This window comes from Rhinatrema bivittatum, chromosome 2, assembly GCF_901001135.1.
Source record: "Rhinatrema bivittatum chromosome 2, aRhiBiv1.1, whole genome shotgun sequence".
Taxonomy (NCBI): domain Eukaryota; kingdom Metazoa; phylum Chordata; class Amphibia; order Gymnophiona; family Rhinatrematidae; genus Rhinatrema; species Rhinatrema bivittatum.
The window spans coordinates 594,125,558-594,145,752 of NC_042616.1; the positions used below are offsets into that span (position 1 = coordinate 594,125,558).

Consider the following 20,195-nt stretch of genomic DNA (forward strand, 5'->3'; position numbering starts at 1 on the left):
TGTCATATGGTAAGGGCAAAGGGCAATCGGCGCCATTTTGATTAGTGGCAGCCGATGGCCCGGGAGCGGGAGATCACTCCAGGGACCCCCACTGGACCACCAAGTACCTGTAAAAAGTTTTTTTGGGGGTCGGGAGGGTGGGGGAAGGGATTAGTTTTAACGGGTCAGGGTGGGTTTAGGGGTTATTTTTGTGTGCCGTTTTTCCCGCCCTCCCCTAAAACGATAAGAGAACCCCTACGATCAATATTGTGGGGTTTTCCTATCGTTTTGGGGGAGCCCCCGAATTCTGACGATTTTGAAAATGTCGTCCGATATTTTCAATCCTCCGAAGCCCGATTCACATCCCTAATAAGAAGAGGTGAGCCTTAAGCATCTTCCAAAACTTCTGCTGCCCAGTACTAGCTGCTCGGGATCCTCCCTCTTTTCTTTGGAAAATAATATTTGAACAGTAAGGCATCCTACCACTTTTTCTTTTTGTCCTGAAAGGGATAATGTATGTAGCAAAGTCTCACAACTTTCTTGCCAACATATTTGATATTCTTTTTTTTTTTTTTTTTAAGTAAATTGAACATCGAATGATAACATTTAAGATCAAGAGAGATTATGGAGAGAAAAACTTTGCACAGAAAAATGATTTCCCTCATGCTTAAATACAGCATTCTGCCTGGTTTGGAGTGATATAACGTGCAGTGTGCTGATTTATTGTTTTGATGTTGCTTGAGCTGGAGTTGGGGATGCAGAGACCAGTAATGTTGCTGCTTGTTACTTTCCACTTTCAAACACCTGGAGAAACAGGGAAGGACCCCAGCTCCTCCGACATGAAATCGTCGGCAAACGATGAAAATGATTAAACATTGGAGAAAAGTGCAAAGTGATGCCAAGTAGGGGGAAAAATAATCCCAACTGCAGGTGCACAATGCTGGGTTTTATATTGGGAGTTGCTATCCAGGAAAGGGACCTTGGAGTCCTTGTGGACAATACATTGGACTCCTCAGCTCTCTGCATGGCAGCATTCAGAAAAAGCAAACAGAATGCTAGGAACGATCCAAACAGGAACGGAGAATAAAAGGGAAAATATCAGTTTGCCTCTGTGTCGAGCCATGGTTCCAGCGAACCTTGAGTGTTGTCTGCGGTTCTGGTCGCCCCCATCTGGAGAAAGACGTAGCAGAGCTAGAAAAAATGCAGAGGGAGGCAACAAAAATGCTAAAAGGGATGGAACATCTCTCCTGTGATAAGAGGCTACGCAGGGTAGGGCTCTTCAGCTTAGAAAAGGGATGGCTGAGAGGGGACATGAGTTTATAAAATCATGAGTGGGGTGGAATGGTAAATAAATAAATAAATACATACATTAAAAAATGTTAACGTTTATATTTAATATAGTTGTGGGAGATGGCCTGGAAGAAAACTGAATTTTTAGTCTCTGATTTCACCTTCAGCACTTATTGAGTCTTAATGTCTTGTCAGGTAAGCAGTGGAAGGGCCGAGGGGGCACCATTGTTGGGCTGTGCTTAGGGCATCATTTGGCCTTAATCCAGCCCTGCCTGGGAGTGAGTAGGAGGAATTAGATCTACTGTATGGAATCTGCAAGGCCCTTGCGACCTGGATTGCCCACTGTCGGAGACAGGATGCTGGGCTCGATGGACTGTGGTCTGACCCAGCATGGCATGTTCTTATGTTCTTAAGTCAATGAGGTCTATATTCAGCATGCCAATGAGCAACAAAAATATGCAAGGAAAGTTACGCGCACATCTTTACCTGGATATTTACTGGGACTTACGCACACAAGTCTGCTGCTTAATATTCTTGGATAAAGTAATGTGCAGAACTGCATTGGGAATGGGCAGGACCTGCTGCTTTTCCAACCAGACTTGTGCATGTAACTGTACTTGGAGAGTTTGTCAAAATGTGTACTCGCTGGCTAAAACTTAATCCTGCCTCTGGAATGTGTCCATTGATGCCCTTTTTGTCCGGGTGATTTTTGCGCACACACAACACATGTGTGTGCAAAATTTATGGGGTCAGCAGGGACACATTTTCCAAACTCAGTTTTTGTGCGTGTGACATGAAACCTTACACTCACAAAGGCTTTGAATATTGATTTCTATATTTTTAACAGCACCTACTGATTGCCAAATATTTTTTCCTTTTATATATTTCCTCTGTTTAGTTTGTAAGCAAACACAAACTCTTAAAAAAATCTTTCATTTTCCCGGGCTTCCCTCTCTATAGATCTCTCCTTTTCTCTTTCAGTCTCTCGGAGTTTGTCTTTTTCCTTTACTTGTGCTTTTTTTCTCTCTTTTTTTTAATTTTCCCTCCCATTTTTACAGCTGCCACCTCCAACTTTCTCTCTCTCTCCCATTAAAGTTTTACATCCTCTAATCTTGTCATTTTTCTTCCACATTTTCTTCTTTCCCAGTTTGGCTCCTGCCCTTGTTCTTCTCCTGCCATCTGTTTGCCATCCTTATCCCCAGCTTCTTCTTTCCCTTTTCCATTTCTGGCGTTCGGCACCCTGCCCCTAACCCTAGTTTTGCTATTTGACAAACACCCTCCTTTATTTCCCCCATGCCCATCCATTTCCCTGGTGCTATTGCCACTCTGAGCCCTCTCTGCTCTTTTTTCCTGCTCTCCTCATCTCTGCTCAGCACTCCAGGACTGGACATGGAGCTGAGCAATGACTTTACCTCAAGCCCCAGTCAGAGTTCACCTTGGTACTTTCTTCATCTTATGGCGTGGAACGTTTTTTTGTTTTGTTTTTGTTTTGTTTTTAAATTGGAAAATTTACAACTGTTCATTTTTTAACAGCAATTCCTTAAAAAAGCATACAAGCAAAGGAAGCAGCTTCTGGATTGGGCTAACAGATTCAGAAGAAGAAAATGTATGGAAATGGTTGGATGGAACTTTACCAACATTTACGTGAGTGTCGAAATCTTATTTTAGTTATTTTCTAGATATTTCTAGCATCATACCATATTTTAAATGTGCAGTATTTGCAGCAGTGGATGGCTACCGCATCTAAATAATTAATTTGTATATTTTGGACTATGTTCTCTTGATTTTTTTTTTTTGTTTGGTTTTATTACACAGCTCCAACCTGCAATCTATATTTTTAAAAACTGTCACACACACACTCCACCCCAAAACCCATGGATAAGGAAGGGTATTAGGTACCCTAGGCAAACCATACAGCCTTGCACACACACCACCCCACACACGCCCACATCCTTTACAGACACACACACAATTAAATTATGCATTTATTATAAACTTTACATGAAAAAGAATATTCAAAAGTATAGTCTGCTAAGGCAAAAATAACATAACATGCATATTATATTTACATGCATTCCTGTGGTGCCAACCAGAAAACTTTGCAATAAAGACACTTGGAACTTCTATGGAATTAGAATTTTTATAATGCGTATTGGGTGTGAGGTTGGCCTCAGAAAGCCATGAACAAGCAGAATTACCATTGCAGTATAATAAACCTCCCATGCCAAAACAACCCTAACAGCCTTATTTATCAAAAGGCAAAACTGCACATATTCCACCAGGCCCTAGAACACCAATAAAACTCTTATTAGGACACCAGGCTGCTATACATCCTTACACAGAAATTACATGCCAGCACAATACCTCACCTCGGTCACATATGCAGAACACAGACAGACCCTCACCAAATACAGAATAAAGAGATCAGAAAGTATAAACAGAAACGTGCTAAGAAGAAATGAACTGGAACCCACAATAAGCCAGCCTCTATATGCAGAGTAACAGTGGAAAAACAGAAACATTACCATTCTTCATAAAAACATTAAATAATAAAATCAAGAAATATAAAACAATCATAATAGTAAAATCATATTCATAAAAAGAATAAATATTTCAAACAGTTCATGAATAGAACATACAAAATTTTCCAATCACCAATAAAATATTTCAAAACATCTGATGAATAAAAAATCTAATAATTAAAAAAATGTCTGTTCCTCCCCCCCAAAAAAATTAAATATTTCAAAAGAGCAGAATTATCAAATTACACCCAATAATTAAAACTAATAAGGATTAAAAAAAAAAATCTCCTGCTCTCCATACTTGTGATCTTCTGATTTCCAGTCACCCTGAGATTGTTGTGGATTGGGGGAGGTAGGGACGCCCAAATGTTATCTTCTCTCTCACACACACGCAGAATAACACATTCATTCTCACACATTCCCTCTCTCTAACATACACAGGCTCCCTCTCCCTCACAGGTACATTTTGTATGTGTGTGTGTGCCTGTGAGAGCCTATATGTGACACATGGGCTCTCACAGGCAAACAAACATACACACAGGCTCTCACATAGACAGATTCACAGATACACAAGCTCTGGCACACACATGGTCTCAGTCACTCACTCACATACACACATGGCTTCTTGTTATCTTCAGGCCATGGCGCGATGAGGTCCACACGCCCCTGTGGTCCTTCCTGTTTGGGGGGGGGGGGGGAAGAGTGGAAGCTGGGTACACGTACAGGTGCGTGCACACGGTCTCTCCGATGGCCGACGGAGACTTGCAGCCTCTGTCCTTTGGCTGCCGGCGGTCCCACAGCCTCTCCTGCTGCCGCTGGCTCACCGCCTCCCCCGGGTGTTCCGCCCCATGCAAATGCACACCCAGTTGCGCCGAGCCTGAAAGGAGTAGTTGCTGATGTCAAACTCCTAAAATGGGATTCCAAACTGGTAAGCATCAATGTTGTTCTGTCAGCTGAAATGATCGCTTTCTAATCAACAACTACAGGTTGCCCATAGATAGAAACTGAACTGTTCGAAGGGGAAAACTGTGACTCGTAGGTGCTACTTGGAATTGTTGTGGCACATTTCCTACAATGCAAAGTGGAGGGCGAAAAGAATGAGAAGAGGCATGGTAGAGTTGACAGTCAGGCTGATTACCAGAAAGTGCAAAGATCTCATAAGAAACGCCAAACTAGGTCAAACCATAGGTCCCTAAAACCCAGCTTCCTGTCTCCTAAAGTAGTCAATCCAGGTCAGAAGTACCCAGCAGGATCCCAAAGAATCGATTCCCAGGTCTGCATGGTTTATTGTGGTTTAAGGGTAATGGAGAAGAGTCAAGGGCAAGCATGAAAAAAATGAATTTTTAACTGGGATTTGAAAACAGAGAGAAGGCATGTAAAGAGAGAAAGAGGACGGCTATTCCAGATTTTAGTGCAGAGGAGGGGAAAGCTTGTTCTTGGACAGTGACAAGATTCGGGGAGAGAGCTATGAAGAGGCAAAAGATTAAAGACTAGTGAGCACAGGGAGTGGGGATAGTTAAATGACCGAGCTGGGGTGCAACTCTGTAAAGGTTAACCTGATCCGGGACTATGGTGAAAATCAGGCAGTATCAATAATTGCCTGTGCTAGCTTGCTTATTTAACTCTTGCCAATCCCTAGGCCTGGACAGCGATATTATGTTAGCTCACAGAAAACACAAGATCTGCAGAGGTGCAGGTTAAGCCCCAAGCTGGAGGCAGCAAATACAGGGCAAATTGATTTTAAAAAAACATTATTTGTGAAAAAGATGCAGGTTTAACATATCGGTGAAACAGATGGGTTAGGAGATTCCTGGCCATGGCGGTAGATTAATATTGTACGTTGGTCCCAGACAATCTAAAACTTTTTTTTTAATTATTGCGTCAGTCAGTAAATGACCCAGGTCATAAGCTTGGGCATAACGCTAAGGAGTGACAATAAATAGCCAAACAATCAGACCATTAAGTAAGGAAACTGCCAGGCTTGTGACCCTGATTCAGCAGTTTTACTTGAATTGTAGAAGTAATTAACAATTTCAAGTATCATGGCAATCCAGCAAACACCCTAAAAGACAAGACAGGTCCAAATCCCTAAAAATAACACCCAGAAGAACTGGGAAAAGGTATATATGGTGGACTTCAGAGGATGAAGGCTATATAAAGACTCCTGGAGGGAGGAGATGGCTAGTTCTGGCCATGAGCAGTGCTGTGGATAGTAAGAATATGAGAAACTCATTTGCTTGAGCTATCGGAGGCTCTAGAAAACATCTCCTCCCCCACCCCCCCTGCTATTTTGCCAGAATAGGTAAATTAGGTTGTATTGTACTGTATCCCCTGATTATTGATCATTTTTTAATAAAGGTCCTAGCATTTGCTCTCAAGAGGTGTGGTGAGAGCTATGCTCTTATTGGAATTGTGAATGAATGACATTAACACCAATCATCCAATTTAAATCTACCAGCTATGAGTGCAAGTTCCAAAGCCATTTACTCCAGTAAGTGCCAATGCACTCCAGCAAACTTTCCTGCCTGAAAATCCCTCTCCCTTAATCAGGCTGAGAATCCTTGCAAGGTTCCTGGTGTGCACAATTCTTAGCCACATTAAAAAAAAAAAGGGCATCTTCAGGCCGAGGGAGGAATGAAGCACACATGCATGACGATTTCAAAAGTACCAAGCGCTTACAACTACTGCAAACATAAAGTAATATACAGTGTAGGCCCTTTATTTGGGGTTAGGCACAGTTCAGTCCAGGGTTCAGGATATCCTTAGACTCCAGAGCAATCATAAACTTTTCAAAACACATCTCAAAACCTGGCTTTTTATACAAGCCTTCAAGAAAGAAAATTGATGCAGGCAATTAATCAAGGATATGCGGCATAAAGCACCGAATGCCTAATTGAATGCTCCTTACTGAACTGGTTCAACCTATTTTAACTGTAGTCAACCATCAGGACATATTACCATGAAACACTTAATCCCCCAATTAAATGCCTTTTTGTTACCGAAAACTAATGGCACCCCCTATGTAATGTACGACCCATATTTTTTTGATACAGGTGCCCTATTTTAAAACCGTTATGATGGTGAATAACTTAATGACGGTATATAAAACTCCTAAATAAATAAATCAGTAAATCTTCCCTTTGACAGTCAAACACAGTACCCCTAAACAAGTACTTCCACCATACAACACCAGGCATGACTTCACGCCACTTCACTATCAGCACAACACTTTCATCTATTAGTTCTCAGAACTGGCGAGTCTGCACCAGGATCCACACAGCTTCTTGGCCTCCTAGCCTTTCAAGTGCTGGAAACAACTACCTGGCATCCCAGCACCCCTTTTCTGTCCCTGAGGACCATTGAGATTCCTCAGGGACAGGACAGACACCGGGCTATCAACTGCCTGGATATGTACATTTTTTTTTAGAGTCATTCTGTGCCTCTGCGTACAAGTCACTAGCCTTGAAACAAGCCAAGGCCAATCGCGGAATGGTTTTTTTCTTTTTTTTTTTTGCCCTAGCATATATTCTGCTACTCTGTGGACGGTTTGAAAATTACCGCAATATTATAACCCATTGTTAAATACTGTATTACTGTATACCTTATTAATAAAATCCATTTCTATTTGACACTAACTGACCTCAGTCCTTTACTGGATTGGAGGGAGAAAGAATCTTCTAGACATACACCAGTGCCTACTACCAATCCTTCAGAGTTTGCATGGTCTGCCAGCTGGAAATTATGGGATCAACCTGTCAATGCACTAAGGGAATGCTAGTGGAGCCTCATAGAAACCAGGCACAGGTTCTGTTGCACTGGGAATTTTAACTGTAACACAAGGAATCTTAGCTCAGTTATAAAGTGCCCAGGAGCAGCACGCCCTGGAATGGGGATTCCCTAGGATAGTAGCATACCCTCACTCGTTATAAGGTGCCCAGGAGATTAACCACAGTGGAATTATAGCGTTAATAGTAGTGCACCAAGGAAAGGGTGTCGTACTGGGGAAATAAGGCTATCGGGCTAAATACATTAAAGGTTTTCACCTATCAGGAGAGATATGCAGGTGTAGTCACATGAAAGACTTTGAAAAACAGTTGGGTAATATTGTTCTGGATCCTTAAAGGGATAGGAGAGCCAATAAAGCTATGGGAGTAGAAATGTGATCCTGTTTTTGATTGCAAGGAAGATATTATGCAGCAGTATTTTGGATATATTACAATATACAGAGTTGAAATTTGAAGAGGCCAGCAAGGAAAGTATTGCATTAGTCAAAATGAGAGGACAGGAAGTCAGTTGCTTATTTCAGTAGAGCAAGACTCAAGGATAAGGCACTCCCCAGACAGTACTGCAAAGGTGTTAGTAGGCAGCTTACAAACACTGTATTTAAGTGAGATATGAGTAAAAAAATGATAGTTCAGGATTAAGATTCATGCCAGGGCTCCAAAGAGAGATCATAAATTTCATGTTGGATGCCTTTTGTGAATGCAAGAAACCTTTCTTACATCATAAGAGATTTTCTACTTAGAAGATATTAGCTCATTCACTAAGGAGTGAATTTTCAAAAGTAAACATGCACATAAAAAGCAGACATATATGCAATGTTGAAAATTATTCCAGGGGTTGTACATGTAGAAGTACATGAGGAAGCAATATCACCTGTACTTTTACGTGTACTTGAAAATGGTGTTCCCGGGGGTGGAGTTAGGATGGGGAAAACATTTACATGCGTACTCTCTAAAATCAAACATACGCATGTAAATGTACACACGAACATTTATATCTGCTCCCCTGCAGTCTAAATGTGCGCATGTACGCTACACAAAGGTTCACATGTGTCCGCTAATTTCCAAAGTCTGCTGTTGAATTAATGGCTGAAATCCTCATGTACTTTGTACAGGCGGGTTTCAGCTTGTAGTCCTAAACACTAAATTATAAAATTGGGCTCTCTGTGGCTAAGTAGCAACCATAAATAATAATTTCACTTTCAGTTTATTGATTATGTATCCATCAACCTTCAAAGGGATTTCCACCTCCATGGGTATTTATTTATTTATTTATTTACCATTTTTCTAGCCCACTGATAGTAACATTGTTGTGCTCAGCGGTTTGGAAAAGAGCATTAAAATATAATTGTAAAAAAATATATAACAAACAATAAAATTCAAAGAAATAATTACAAAAAATCAATCATCATACAATAAATTCATGGAAAACCCTCAATAAATGCTTTAGTTTCTTCTTGAAATCCTTGACTTTTTAAAATCCTATTGAGTTTGTGACTAGAACACTTTCATGCTATCTGCTACATCAGAATAACACAGTCATTTTGTTTTATTAAAGAAACTGGAAGACTGGGCAGCCTGATAACTGGGGCCAGCACGAAGGGGAAGATTGTGCAGGGTTAATTTATGCTGGTTTGTGGAACGACTTCCACTGCGAAGACTTGAACAATTTTATTTGTGAAAAAGACATAAACAAAAGGTAAGATATGCGGTATTTGCATGCAGTGTTCACTCAGAGAAATATCACAGTTATTAAAAATAGGTGAATTGGCTGTGATTCAGGTAGGAATGCTGTTCATTTTAGAATAGACATACCAACTAAGACATTTATTGGATTGACTTTAACCCAACTGACATTGAAATCTCAACATTTTGGGCCAAAATGGACCTGATTCACTATAGGTTGGATTTTGAAAACAAGAAAATTCAGATTTGCCCAGTTCACCATGAATGGAAAGGAAGAGAGATTTCTTGTAATACAAGCAGTTCTTCTACACAGTCCCCAACTTTTGGAATCAATAGTATTTAGAGGCCAGAAAGGAGGTGAATTTCCTATTCCAACCTTGAAAAATGGCTGCTTAGAAGCCCAAATAGCAGCAAATAGGCCAAAAATGAACATCTAAAAAGGGGATTTAGAATTGATCCTTTTCAATAACACGGAATGCATTGTATACCTCATTAAAATATGCATACGTTTCAATATTCACTCTGGTAACATCAGTCCCTTATATAAAAGAGTGAAAGAAAAACACTGAGCATTTTGAAGAAGTGATGTCAGTATGATATGTAACCCTGAACTCAGAGGATACTTTAAGATTCACAGGGTCTGTCACTTATCTGGCTATCCAGTTAAATTCAGTGGCTGCTTGCTAGCCGGATAAATCACTTATCTGGCTTTCTAGTTAGCTGGATAAGCTATGGATGGGCAATGGGTGGTTCAGGGCAGCACCCATTATCCGGCTAAGTAGCGATATTCAACCTTAGACGAATAATGAATCCAGCTAAGTTAGACCTGCTCAATGGCATGTCTAAATTTAGACAGATAAGACTTATCCATCTAAGTAGCGATTTCAACAGAATTATTCAGCAGCATGTTGCTGAATATCCCATCTCAGTTAGCTGGATGTGTCAATCCGGCTAACTTAGATAAACAGCTAGCTTTTAAATATTGACCCCATCAAGACTATGTCACTCTCTTCAAGTCCCATTCAGCGGATTCTTCATGGATGGGGAGTATATTTTCCAGGATCCAAGGAGTTAAGTGCATCAGTCAGTAAATGCATTTGAAAGAACGTAGAGGGATGTGCAATAAAGGGGATCTGACACAAAATATGCTTTTCCTTTGGTAAATCCACAGTCCAGAAATAAATACTTGAATCAGCAACCATTTGCCCTCCTTTATGTATGTAACCCCCTAATGGGTGTTGTGATGCTGCTTGCGGGCCGAGCCGCAAGCAGTCTCTCACCTCTTTTCCAGCTAAGCTGCCGCGATCCCGACAGAGCTGGGAAGCCGCCGAAGCTCCTGCCGCCTTGATTTCCCACAGCAGGGAGCCACCGAGAATTTGCTCCTCTCTTCAGTGGCAGGGAGGCTGCTGTCATCGCCACTGCCGCCGCAGCCCGGACCGCCATGGACCTGATCCTCTTCAGTGGCAAGAAGCCGCCATCGCTAAGGCCCTGTCTTGTGGCCTAATGCCACCCCTAAGCTTTCCCTCGCAGCAGGAATGCCGCCAACAGTTTGCTCCTGCTTCTGCCTGCCTCTAGGCACGTGGCCGCGCCTCTCCACTATATTGAAAGGGCCCACGGCAGGAAAACGCCTCGGGCCCCTCCTGATGACATCTCTCTGGCTAGCCCTATAAAAGGGTTTCACCCAGTCCTGCTTTGCCTTGCATCGGAGTTCTTCGTTCCTGGAAGCGCCAGTCTTCCAGCGCTCTGCCAGGTCTTTGTTCTTTGTTGGAGCTCCATGTCCTGTCTTGGTTCCTGATGTTCCGTGATCCAGTCTTGATTTTCCTGACATCTGTGATCCAGTCCTGATGTCCCTGATGTTCCGTGTTCCAGCCTTGATGTCCTGAGCCCCTGGTTCCTTGTCGCCACCTTTCCTGGCATGCCATGTCATGGTCCGTGACCAGCCCCACGGGCGGGCTGTGTAGGGCGCCTCATGGCACAAGGTCTGCCTTCTCGCCTGCAGCACAAGCCTCCAGAGGGTCATCCATGCCTGAAGCCAAGTCCCGTCTTGGTCCTGTGTCTTGAATCTCCCTGTTTGCAGCTAAGTCCAGTCGGTCCTCTGTCCTGAATCTCGTTCCGGCCCTCTGATTCCCTTGTGTCTGCTCTGTCCATGTGTTAGATGCTGCTGGAACCTGCACCGCTTCAGCGTGGTCCGCGACCAGCCACAGGTGGCTGTGTAGGGTGCGCCCTGGTGCAGGCCTCTACAGTATCTGGGATATGTTCCTCACACTTGCTTCACTTCTCGTCTGGAGTCTTCCTCACATCCAGCGTGGTCCATTACCAGCCCCGTAGGCGGGCTGTGTAGGGCATGCTGCGTCGCAGCCTCAACCTAGTACTTGTTCCTGAATCCTCGTCTTCAGTACTGTGTTCCTGAATCCTCGTCTTTTGTACCTTGATCCTGAGTCTTCGTCTTCAGTACCTTGATCCTGAATCTTCGTCTTTAGTCTTTGCCTGAACCATCGTCTGCCCTCGACCTCCGTCCGTCCCGGCGTGTCTGCCATTCCCCAGCGGCGGGTCCAAAAGGGCTATCGGGTGGCTGGAGGGCTACCTCAGAGAACAACATTGCGTTGTTGGTTCTCACCTGGCACGCTCGGGTTCGATGGGAGGACAGGGTCCTCCCACCCACTCAGGGTCTCCACCCATGCTCAGACACGTCTCGCCTGCCTCTGGGGTCGTGCCATGGCCCAAGGGCACACAATCCCCTCGGAAATGGGACCGCTCTCCTAGCGCTCCTGAACAAAGGGGTAGGGCAGAGAAATCTCAAATGTCCATTATCTTGAAACTTAAAAAGATTTGTATTTATAGTTTCATAGATGTATCACCAGATATTTCCAAACTTATTATGGGTTACTCAGTCCGTGTTTCATACAACAAATGCATCTAGAGGGACCCAAAATCTAAATTTGAAACAAACAATACAATTTTTTAATAAGGGAACATAATAAGGCATCAAACACATAACAGAATACAAAGATACAAAATAAAAAATATATAAAGATACAGAAATAAAAGAGACAGAAATAAAAAAATATGGAAATGCTCTTACCACAACTCTGCAAATGTTTAGCTGTTAGAAAACAAAGTGACTCTGGTGACAAGAATAAAAATCTATAGTCAGTAAATCTATGTGCAAAATAAATAAAATTACAGGCTATTGAATAACAAGTCACTTACAAGTGTCTGACACCCCAGGATTTAGGGGTACATTTTAAAAAAAATAACGAGCGCGTACTTTTGTTCGTGTACCAGGCGCAAACAAAAGTACGCAGGATTTCAATAGATACGCGATTAGCCGTGTGTAACTTTTAAAATCTGGGGTCGGAATGCGCAAGGGGGTGCACATTTCTGTACCTTGCGCATTCCGAGCCCTGTGATGTGCTGCCCATTCCCTCTGCCTCCCCCACTTTCCCCTCCCTTCCCCTACCTAACCCACCCCCCCCCCACCTTTATCGCAAAAGTTACGCCTGCTCGAGGCAGGCGTAACTCATGCGCGCCGGTGGCCCGCTGGCATGCCATCACCCGACCCGGGGGCTGGTCCGGAGGCCTTGGCCACGCCCCCGGAACGCCCCATGGCCGGCACCACGCCCCCCGGAACACCCCCTGGAATGCCCCGAACGTCGCGTGTCCCGGGGCTTGCGTGCGCCGCCGAGCCTATGCAAAATAGGCTTGGCACATGCAGGGGATTTTTTTTAAAGGTTACGCGCGTAACTTATGTGCGTAACCCTTTTAAAATCCGCCCCTTAATGTGTGCGAAACGGATCCGTCAGGGAAACAAAGTTCTTTTGAGCAACCAATCTGTATCACATTCTAATGAAAAGTAAGAACATAAAAATATACAAAATTAAAAGCCAAAAGATTGAAGCACCATTACAGAATATATTAGCCAACATTTAGCCAGCACAAAATAAAATGTAATATAAATTGTTAATGGACATACCGAAAATTCAAACAATTGGAAGCAAAGGATGATACACCAGAGAGAAACGAACTATCAGTGTTTGTCTTTAAATGCTCAGTCTCGGGGAGACAAATGGCGCCAAAAGATGGTCATGTGATAGTGACTGTCTGTCAAAATGGGGAACGCCCCTAACCAAAATGTCAGATGAAAAGAAATGGCTTATGTCAGGCATAGTGCAGCATAACAGGGGTTGTGCATCAAAGGCAATGGACTGCCTCAAACAATGACGTTTGATGTCAGCAAAGACTGTGTATCAGGTGTAGTACAGCAAAGTCAGTGCACTTAGGGGTAGATTTTCAGACGAGCGCGAACAGCCTACTTTTGTTTGCGCTCCAGGCGCAAACAAAAGTACGCTGGATTTTAGTAGATACGCGCGTAGTCGCGCGTATCGGCTAAAATCCTGGATCGGCGCGCGCAAGGCTATCGATTTCGTATAGCCTGCGCGCGCCGAGCCGCGCAGCCTACCCCCGTTCCCTCCTAGGGAACGGGGGTAGGCTGCGCGGCTAGAAGGGAACTTTCCTTTGCCCTCCCCTCACCTTCCCCTCCCTTCCCCTACCTAACCCACCCGCCCGGCCCTGTCTAAACCCCCATCCTACCTTTGTCGGGGGATTTACGCCTCCCGGAGGGAGGCGTAAATCCCCGCGCACCAGCGGGCCTCCTGCGCGCCGGGCCGCAACCTGGGGGCGGGTACGGAGGGCGCGGCCACGCCCCCGGGCCGTAGCCACGCCCCCGTACCCGCCCCCAAAACGCTGCTGACACGCCCCCGCAACGCCACGCGCTCCGGCCCCGCCCCCGACACGCCTCCCGACACGCCCACTCCGAAAACCCCGGGACTTACGCGAGTCCCGGGGTTCTGCGCGCGCCGGTGAGCCTATATAAAATAGGCTCACCGGCGCGCAGGGCCCTGCTCGCGTAAATCCGCCCGGTTTTGGGCGGATTTACGCGAGCAGGGCTCTGAAAATCCGCCTCTTACAGTATAAAGGTACAGAAATGCTCTTACCACAGCTCTGCAAATGTTTAGCTGTTACAAAACAAAATGACTCTGGTGACAAGAATAAAAATGTATTGTCAGTGAATCTAGCGCAAAATAAATAAAATTACAGGCTATTAAATATCAAGTCAGTTACAAGTGTCTGACTTATCCCAGGATTTAATATGTGCAAAATGGATGCATTAGGGAAAAAAAGTTCTTTTGAGCATCCAAACTGTATCGCATTCTAATGAAAAGTAAGAAAATAAAAATATACAAAATAGAGGCCAAAAGAACAGAGCACCGTTACAGAATATATTACCCAGTATTATTAAACCTGCAAACAAGGGGGATGGCGTGGTTATAATGGATTGCAATAATTATAAAGCCGAGGTTGAGCGACAATTAGCTGATCGATACTATTATATACCCTTACCTACAGACCCTACATTAATCTTGCAAGACCAGATTTCTAAATTAGTCTCTGATGCTGTAGACACCAAACTGATCAGTACTCGTGAAGCTAATTTTTTAGTCAAGGAATCTCCCACGAAGGGAAAGAGGAGCCACAAAGGGTAGGACGTGACTGAAAGAGGTGACAGGGAATTTTAAGATGGGCCAAGTCAGCAAGAGATGGTGTCAGGCCAGTCCGGCATAAAGAGAGGCCAAGAATCACGATGGGCTCCTCGCAGCTGAAGGCAGCATCAGAGCACAGTGAGCGGTGGAAGCAGTAGGTCACGATTACAGCAAGTCACGAAGGATGTGAAGAAGTGGCACCAGAGCATCTGAAAGGAAGGGCCTGAGTGGTGGCTGATCGCCACGATGGTCACGTTTGTATGGGGTCCTCATCGGAAGGAGGTGTCAGCTGTGAAGGAGACCATACCTATTCAGGCCAGGAAGATGGGGGGAAAAAAAGCAAGTGATCGCAGCGACTGGCCCACTGAGGGATGCCCAGTCTGCCTCTGGTAAGGATCCTACAAATATTGGGGTGAGAAGCTAAAAATGTTTGCCTACACTTCAAGCACAACTTTGTCTCTTTTAAACATTCTTTGAAGCAGGTGTCCCCAAATTCATTCTTCAAGGGACTCAACCAGGTCAGATTTTCAGGATTTCTGCAATAAATATGCATAGAGTGGAAGCAGTATATGCAAATAGATCTCATGTATATTCATGGTGGCAATCCTGAAAACCTGACTGGGTTGTGACCCTCGAAGACTGAGTCTGGGGACTCCTGCTCTTAAACATTAACGCAGCCCAGCTCCATAGAAATAATGGAGAGTAGGCCAGCAACAAGATATGTATAGAAAAGGTTTTCAAATAAACATTTTTAATGGTCTGACAAAGGACAAAGCCAATTGGCTTTAAGTGGACCAAAGATTTCTTTGGTTAACAAAATGTGTTCTTATATCATATGCATATGCAACACTATATCATAAGCATATGCAACACTATATCATAAGCATATGCAACACTATATCATATATCATATAACATATATCATATAACAATATATCATAAGCATATGCAACACTATATCATAAGCATATGCAACACTTATATCACTTATATCACTTATATCATAAGCATATGCAACACTATATTTTATCCTGTTACCAGATTCTATCAAGTTCAATGTTATTTACTTACTTATGTACTTATTAACCTGCCTTTTAGTTATTAACTGGTTAACCATATTATATACCTTTTCTCAAATTAACTATTTTATGTTTATTTATGTTTATTTATATTTTATTATGTTTTCTCAAATTAACTATGTTCAATGTAAACCGCTAAATGTTCAATGTAAACCGCTAAATGAAGCGATAGTTACGGTTCCTTAGCGATAGTTTTGGTTCCTTGTAAACCGGGGTGATATGTATACTATACAGGAACCCCGGTATATAAATTCTTTAAATAAATAAATAAATAAATAAATATGGATGATTCATGCTTTGAAATGGTTTTGGATCCCTCCTTCTTTTGGGCTTTTTGGGATCACTGTGGAAATAATGCATAAAAACCTGTCAAGAAGGCACAGCCTGCACTGCTTGTAGAGTTCATCTTTCACCTCCAATTTCCATGAAAAAGAAGTGTACAGTTTTGGAGGTTACTCTTGGCATTCTCACATTGGTTCATACGCAGCAATGGGAAGTAAAGAGCACCAGAGCTGATGTTTAATCTTCAAAAAAAACAGCCCCCTCTTCCCCTTAACCATGCCTCCATATGTATATTTTCCACTGTACAGGCTTCCAGCCGGCCTTTCCATCTAACAGATAAGTCTACAATAGAATAGCCTGGGGCCAATATGAGAAATGATAAAAGGAAGCAAACTGAAGCTGAGAAGTCAAGAAGATATTAAAAAAAAAGGTTCACCGTTATTCAGTACCAAAACATATGTGATCAAATGAATGAATATTGTTGTCTTAAAGTGTAATGATTCTTTTCCTACCCCACTTTTCTCTCTTTTGCATATTCTTCCCCAAATAGACATATATATCAATCACACATAGACATATATATCCTAACACATGCCTAAATTACATATATGTGCCCTTGCCAGTCGGGAGGGTGAAGTCTTCACAAAGACACATCCTTAGCACCGTTCCTTTGGGGTTTGCTGCACATCTTCTCTCCCTCCCTGTCATCTCCACGGTATGGAGATGACAGGGAGGAAGGAGGAAGGAGACTCTGTTCAACAACCTTTAAGCATTTAGAGTTCTATGTAACCACATTTATTCAATACACACACTAAAATTTGATTCAGGGTTCAACATAGAAATATAAATCTATGTAGAGCGCATGGCCCTTTTGCGCAGAGTTATGTTTTATCTGTCCCCCGTAATAACCAGCCCAGAGTTAATGAGTTGTTTAGCCAAGTGGACCCGCCCCCCTCTGACGTCATCCCGCCTAGCATCAAGTTAGTAAAAGGCGCCATTCCACCAGGCACCTATGTGGAGGGGGCAGCCCCCCAGCACCGGGCACGTTTACAATCAATCGCTGAAGAGAAAAGTAAAAAAAAAACTGAAAAAATCTGCTTTGAAATCTGAAAAGAGAACGCTGAGAGGAAAACAGTGAGCAAGAGACCTGCCCCCCTCTGACATCATCCCGCCTAGCATCAAGCCGGTAAACGGCGCCATTCCACCAGGCGTCGCACGTCGAAGGGGCGCAACAAAGGGGCACTCCCCTTTGTGCACCCCTTCGTGCAACCCATTGTGCCTCCTTTTCATTTTTAAACTTCTATGTTTCTTCCTCTTTTGTTTACCTTTCTCCATGTTTTTCTTAGTTTTAATCCCTTGTTAACAATTTCCTTGTTATAAATGTTCAATGTATTAGACAAAGGAAACATTTTGCCTGCATCTTCTGTTTAATGTAAACCGGTATGATTTGTATATTATACAAGAATGTCGGTATATAAAAATTAAAAATAAATAAATAAATAAATCTAAACACCCCCCCCCCCCCCCCCCCCCCAGCCCCTTCCCCAGGCACAATCCTGTACAGAAGTATTCCCTCCCCCTGACCTGATCCCCTTTCGGAGTGATTCCTCTAGCCCAATCCTTTACCCAATTCCTCCTGTCCCTCTCCCCACGGAGTCCTCTGTACCATCCAGCTCCTTTCTATGCTTTGTATAGAATGCACCCCCATTCCTTAACTCACCCTACTGGCAGGAGTGCCATTTACCTCTTGCTGGCTCCTTGACTGAAGCTGAAATGGTGGCGATCAGAACTGCCTCACACTTTGATTTGCAGTTAACATGCGTGCTGTGTATGGTAAAAAATCCCCCTACCTTTAGTACATAGGGCCCTTAGCAAGTTACTGAGGTCTAAGCTCCATGCTGTCCCCCACCTAGCCTGGCTGGAGTTTCTGAACATTCTCTGGCATAGGTCTTAAAAAAAAACCAACCCAAAAAACAAAAGCAAAGTCAGTTTAACAATAATGACTATAGTACTCATTTCCTGAATGTTTTTTTCTTTTGGAAATCTATGTACCTTGAATGACAATGACTAACCCATAGCTGCTACTTTCTGTTTTTTTGTTTTTTTTTAATGCAGCATCTGAGTTGCCTGGATTGTAACAGTCTTTGAACAAACTGAGAGGCACAAGCATTGGAAAATCTTTCAGGAGATCTCTTTAAAGAAGAGGCGATCTCCAGGATGGATCATCTTCCCACCTAATGAAATGTGGAAGCACTGAAAAACTGGTTCATGGCAAAAAAAAACAAAACAAAACAAAAAAACCCTCTGTGCCAAGACTTTGTCGACTTCTTGCTTTTTGTGACTACGAGTGACACTGGGGCTTTGGACCTTCAGCCTTTCCGAACAGGATCGTTTGATTGGAGATTGGAAACCCTCAACAGGACTGTATCAATGGCATCTTTTTTTTTAAACTGATGATAACTATGCAAATAGACAGTATCTCCATTCCGATTTCTGGATTATTTTGATCTAAGTAAAACAATTGAGCATTCAGCTATAGGAAAAGTTATTTGAGCTATCTTGTAAACAATACATTTTTTTTTTGCTAAAATTCCAAATATAGTAAAATTATACAGATATATGTGTGTATATATATATTTATATATATATATATATAGTCCAGTCCTTATTGACAATATAGAATATACTTTTAAGAGCTTTTAAAACATATTTTTGTACAAAATATTTGCTTTTTACAATTTCCTTCCATCAAGTACACCTATATACCGAGGCCAAAGATGACACTAGGCATTTATACATTAATGAAGCCCCTGACTGTCAAAACTCCAGAGCTGCATCAAAGGCTGACTAGCTGTAGGTATTTCACCCGCAGCATTTTTTATCTCATGGTGCAAAGAGATATTCTGGCCCACCTGATCCCACATAGATGTACTAGGATGCAGAAAACCGCAGCACAATTCCAAATTTTGCTGAATTAGGGGCTGATTTACTAAAACGTGCTATCGCGTTAACGAATACTAATAATGCATTTTGGTAAATGGACCCCATTCTCTGAAATGTAAGTCGCGATAAAAATCAGTCATTAGTGTGATAATAAAATGCATTATATAGAATCTGATTTTTGGCACGGTTTAGTAAATCATTCCTTAGAGTCTTTCTTGTCAGGTTTAACTCCACACCACAAAGTTTGAGATTTTTTTTTTTCAATAATTTTCTGGATGAGTCAGTGGTATTAAATAATTTTACGTTTTTTTGCAGAGACTTTTCTTGATGCAGTCAGTGCACCATTATTGGGGAGGAGGGAAAGGTGGTGATTTTAAACTGCTCTCCAGTGGGGTGACTAGCTTTAAAGGAGCAGCTGAAACTATGAAAGAGTTACACAAGGAGCATCTTGGTAGATGTGTTTCACTGAAGGTATTTTTTCCCTCAGTTGGTACATACAGTGCTCTGGACATCCACTGCAAAGTTTAGCATGGGGGATTTGGTTTTCCTAGCGCTGCTTGCTGAGCTCCTGGTTTGAACAAGTGTGCAGATGTTTTTGTACCTGTCAGTGTCAGTCTCATGTAGGTCCCAGCCTGCGTGCTGGCATCTGAAAGAGGTTGAACAATGCCCCTGGGGGTTTTTTTCCAAAAGATAAGACGTGACAGTGTATTGGAAACTCGACTCTGAGGTGAAACTGAGAGACCAGAAAAGAAAAAAAATGAGTGCAGTGGAAAACCAAACACCGAAAATGAACAGAGCAAAACGGCAGGTTGAACTTTTTTCCCTAGAAGATTTTGAATTGTAATATTGACAGCATCTACTCAGCAGTATTTGCCCTTCAGTCTATCTCAGATATGTTGTAAATTTGTCCTCCCTCAGAAGGAAAGTTAAATCTGTTTAAAACAAGTGCCTGGCCATCAGCCACTCCTCACTCTCCATGCATTCTCCAGCCAGAGCCCCATCCACCCGTCCACTATGGTCTGGAGCTGCCTAGGCAGTGCTGCTATTTTTCGTTAAATACAAAAAAAGAAATAAATGTTTCAGTTTTATTAC

General features: G+C 42.8%; 1 protein-coding gene across 1 annotated transcript in view; it reads left to right on the forward strand.

Moving 5' to 3' along the window:
• Nucleotides 1-19,410, forward strand: part of COLEC12 (collectin subfamily member 12) — a 351,931-nt gene extending 332,521 nt beyond the window's left edge. The window contains 4 exon segments of the mRNA XM_029591098.1: nt 2,803-2,808; nt 2,810-2,913; nt 9,132-9,272; nt 18,276-19,410. Coding sequence (XP_029446958.1) covers nt 2,803-2,808; nt 2,810-2,913; nt 9,132-9,272; nt 18,276-18,282 — 258 coding nt within the window. The 3' untranslated portion in view covers nt 18,283-19,410.
• Nucleotides 19,411-20,195: the final 785 nt, after the last annotated feature.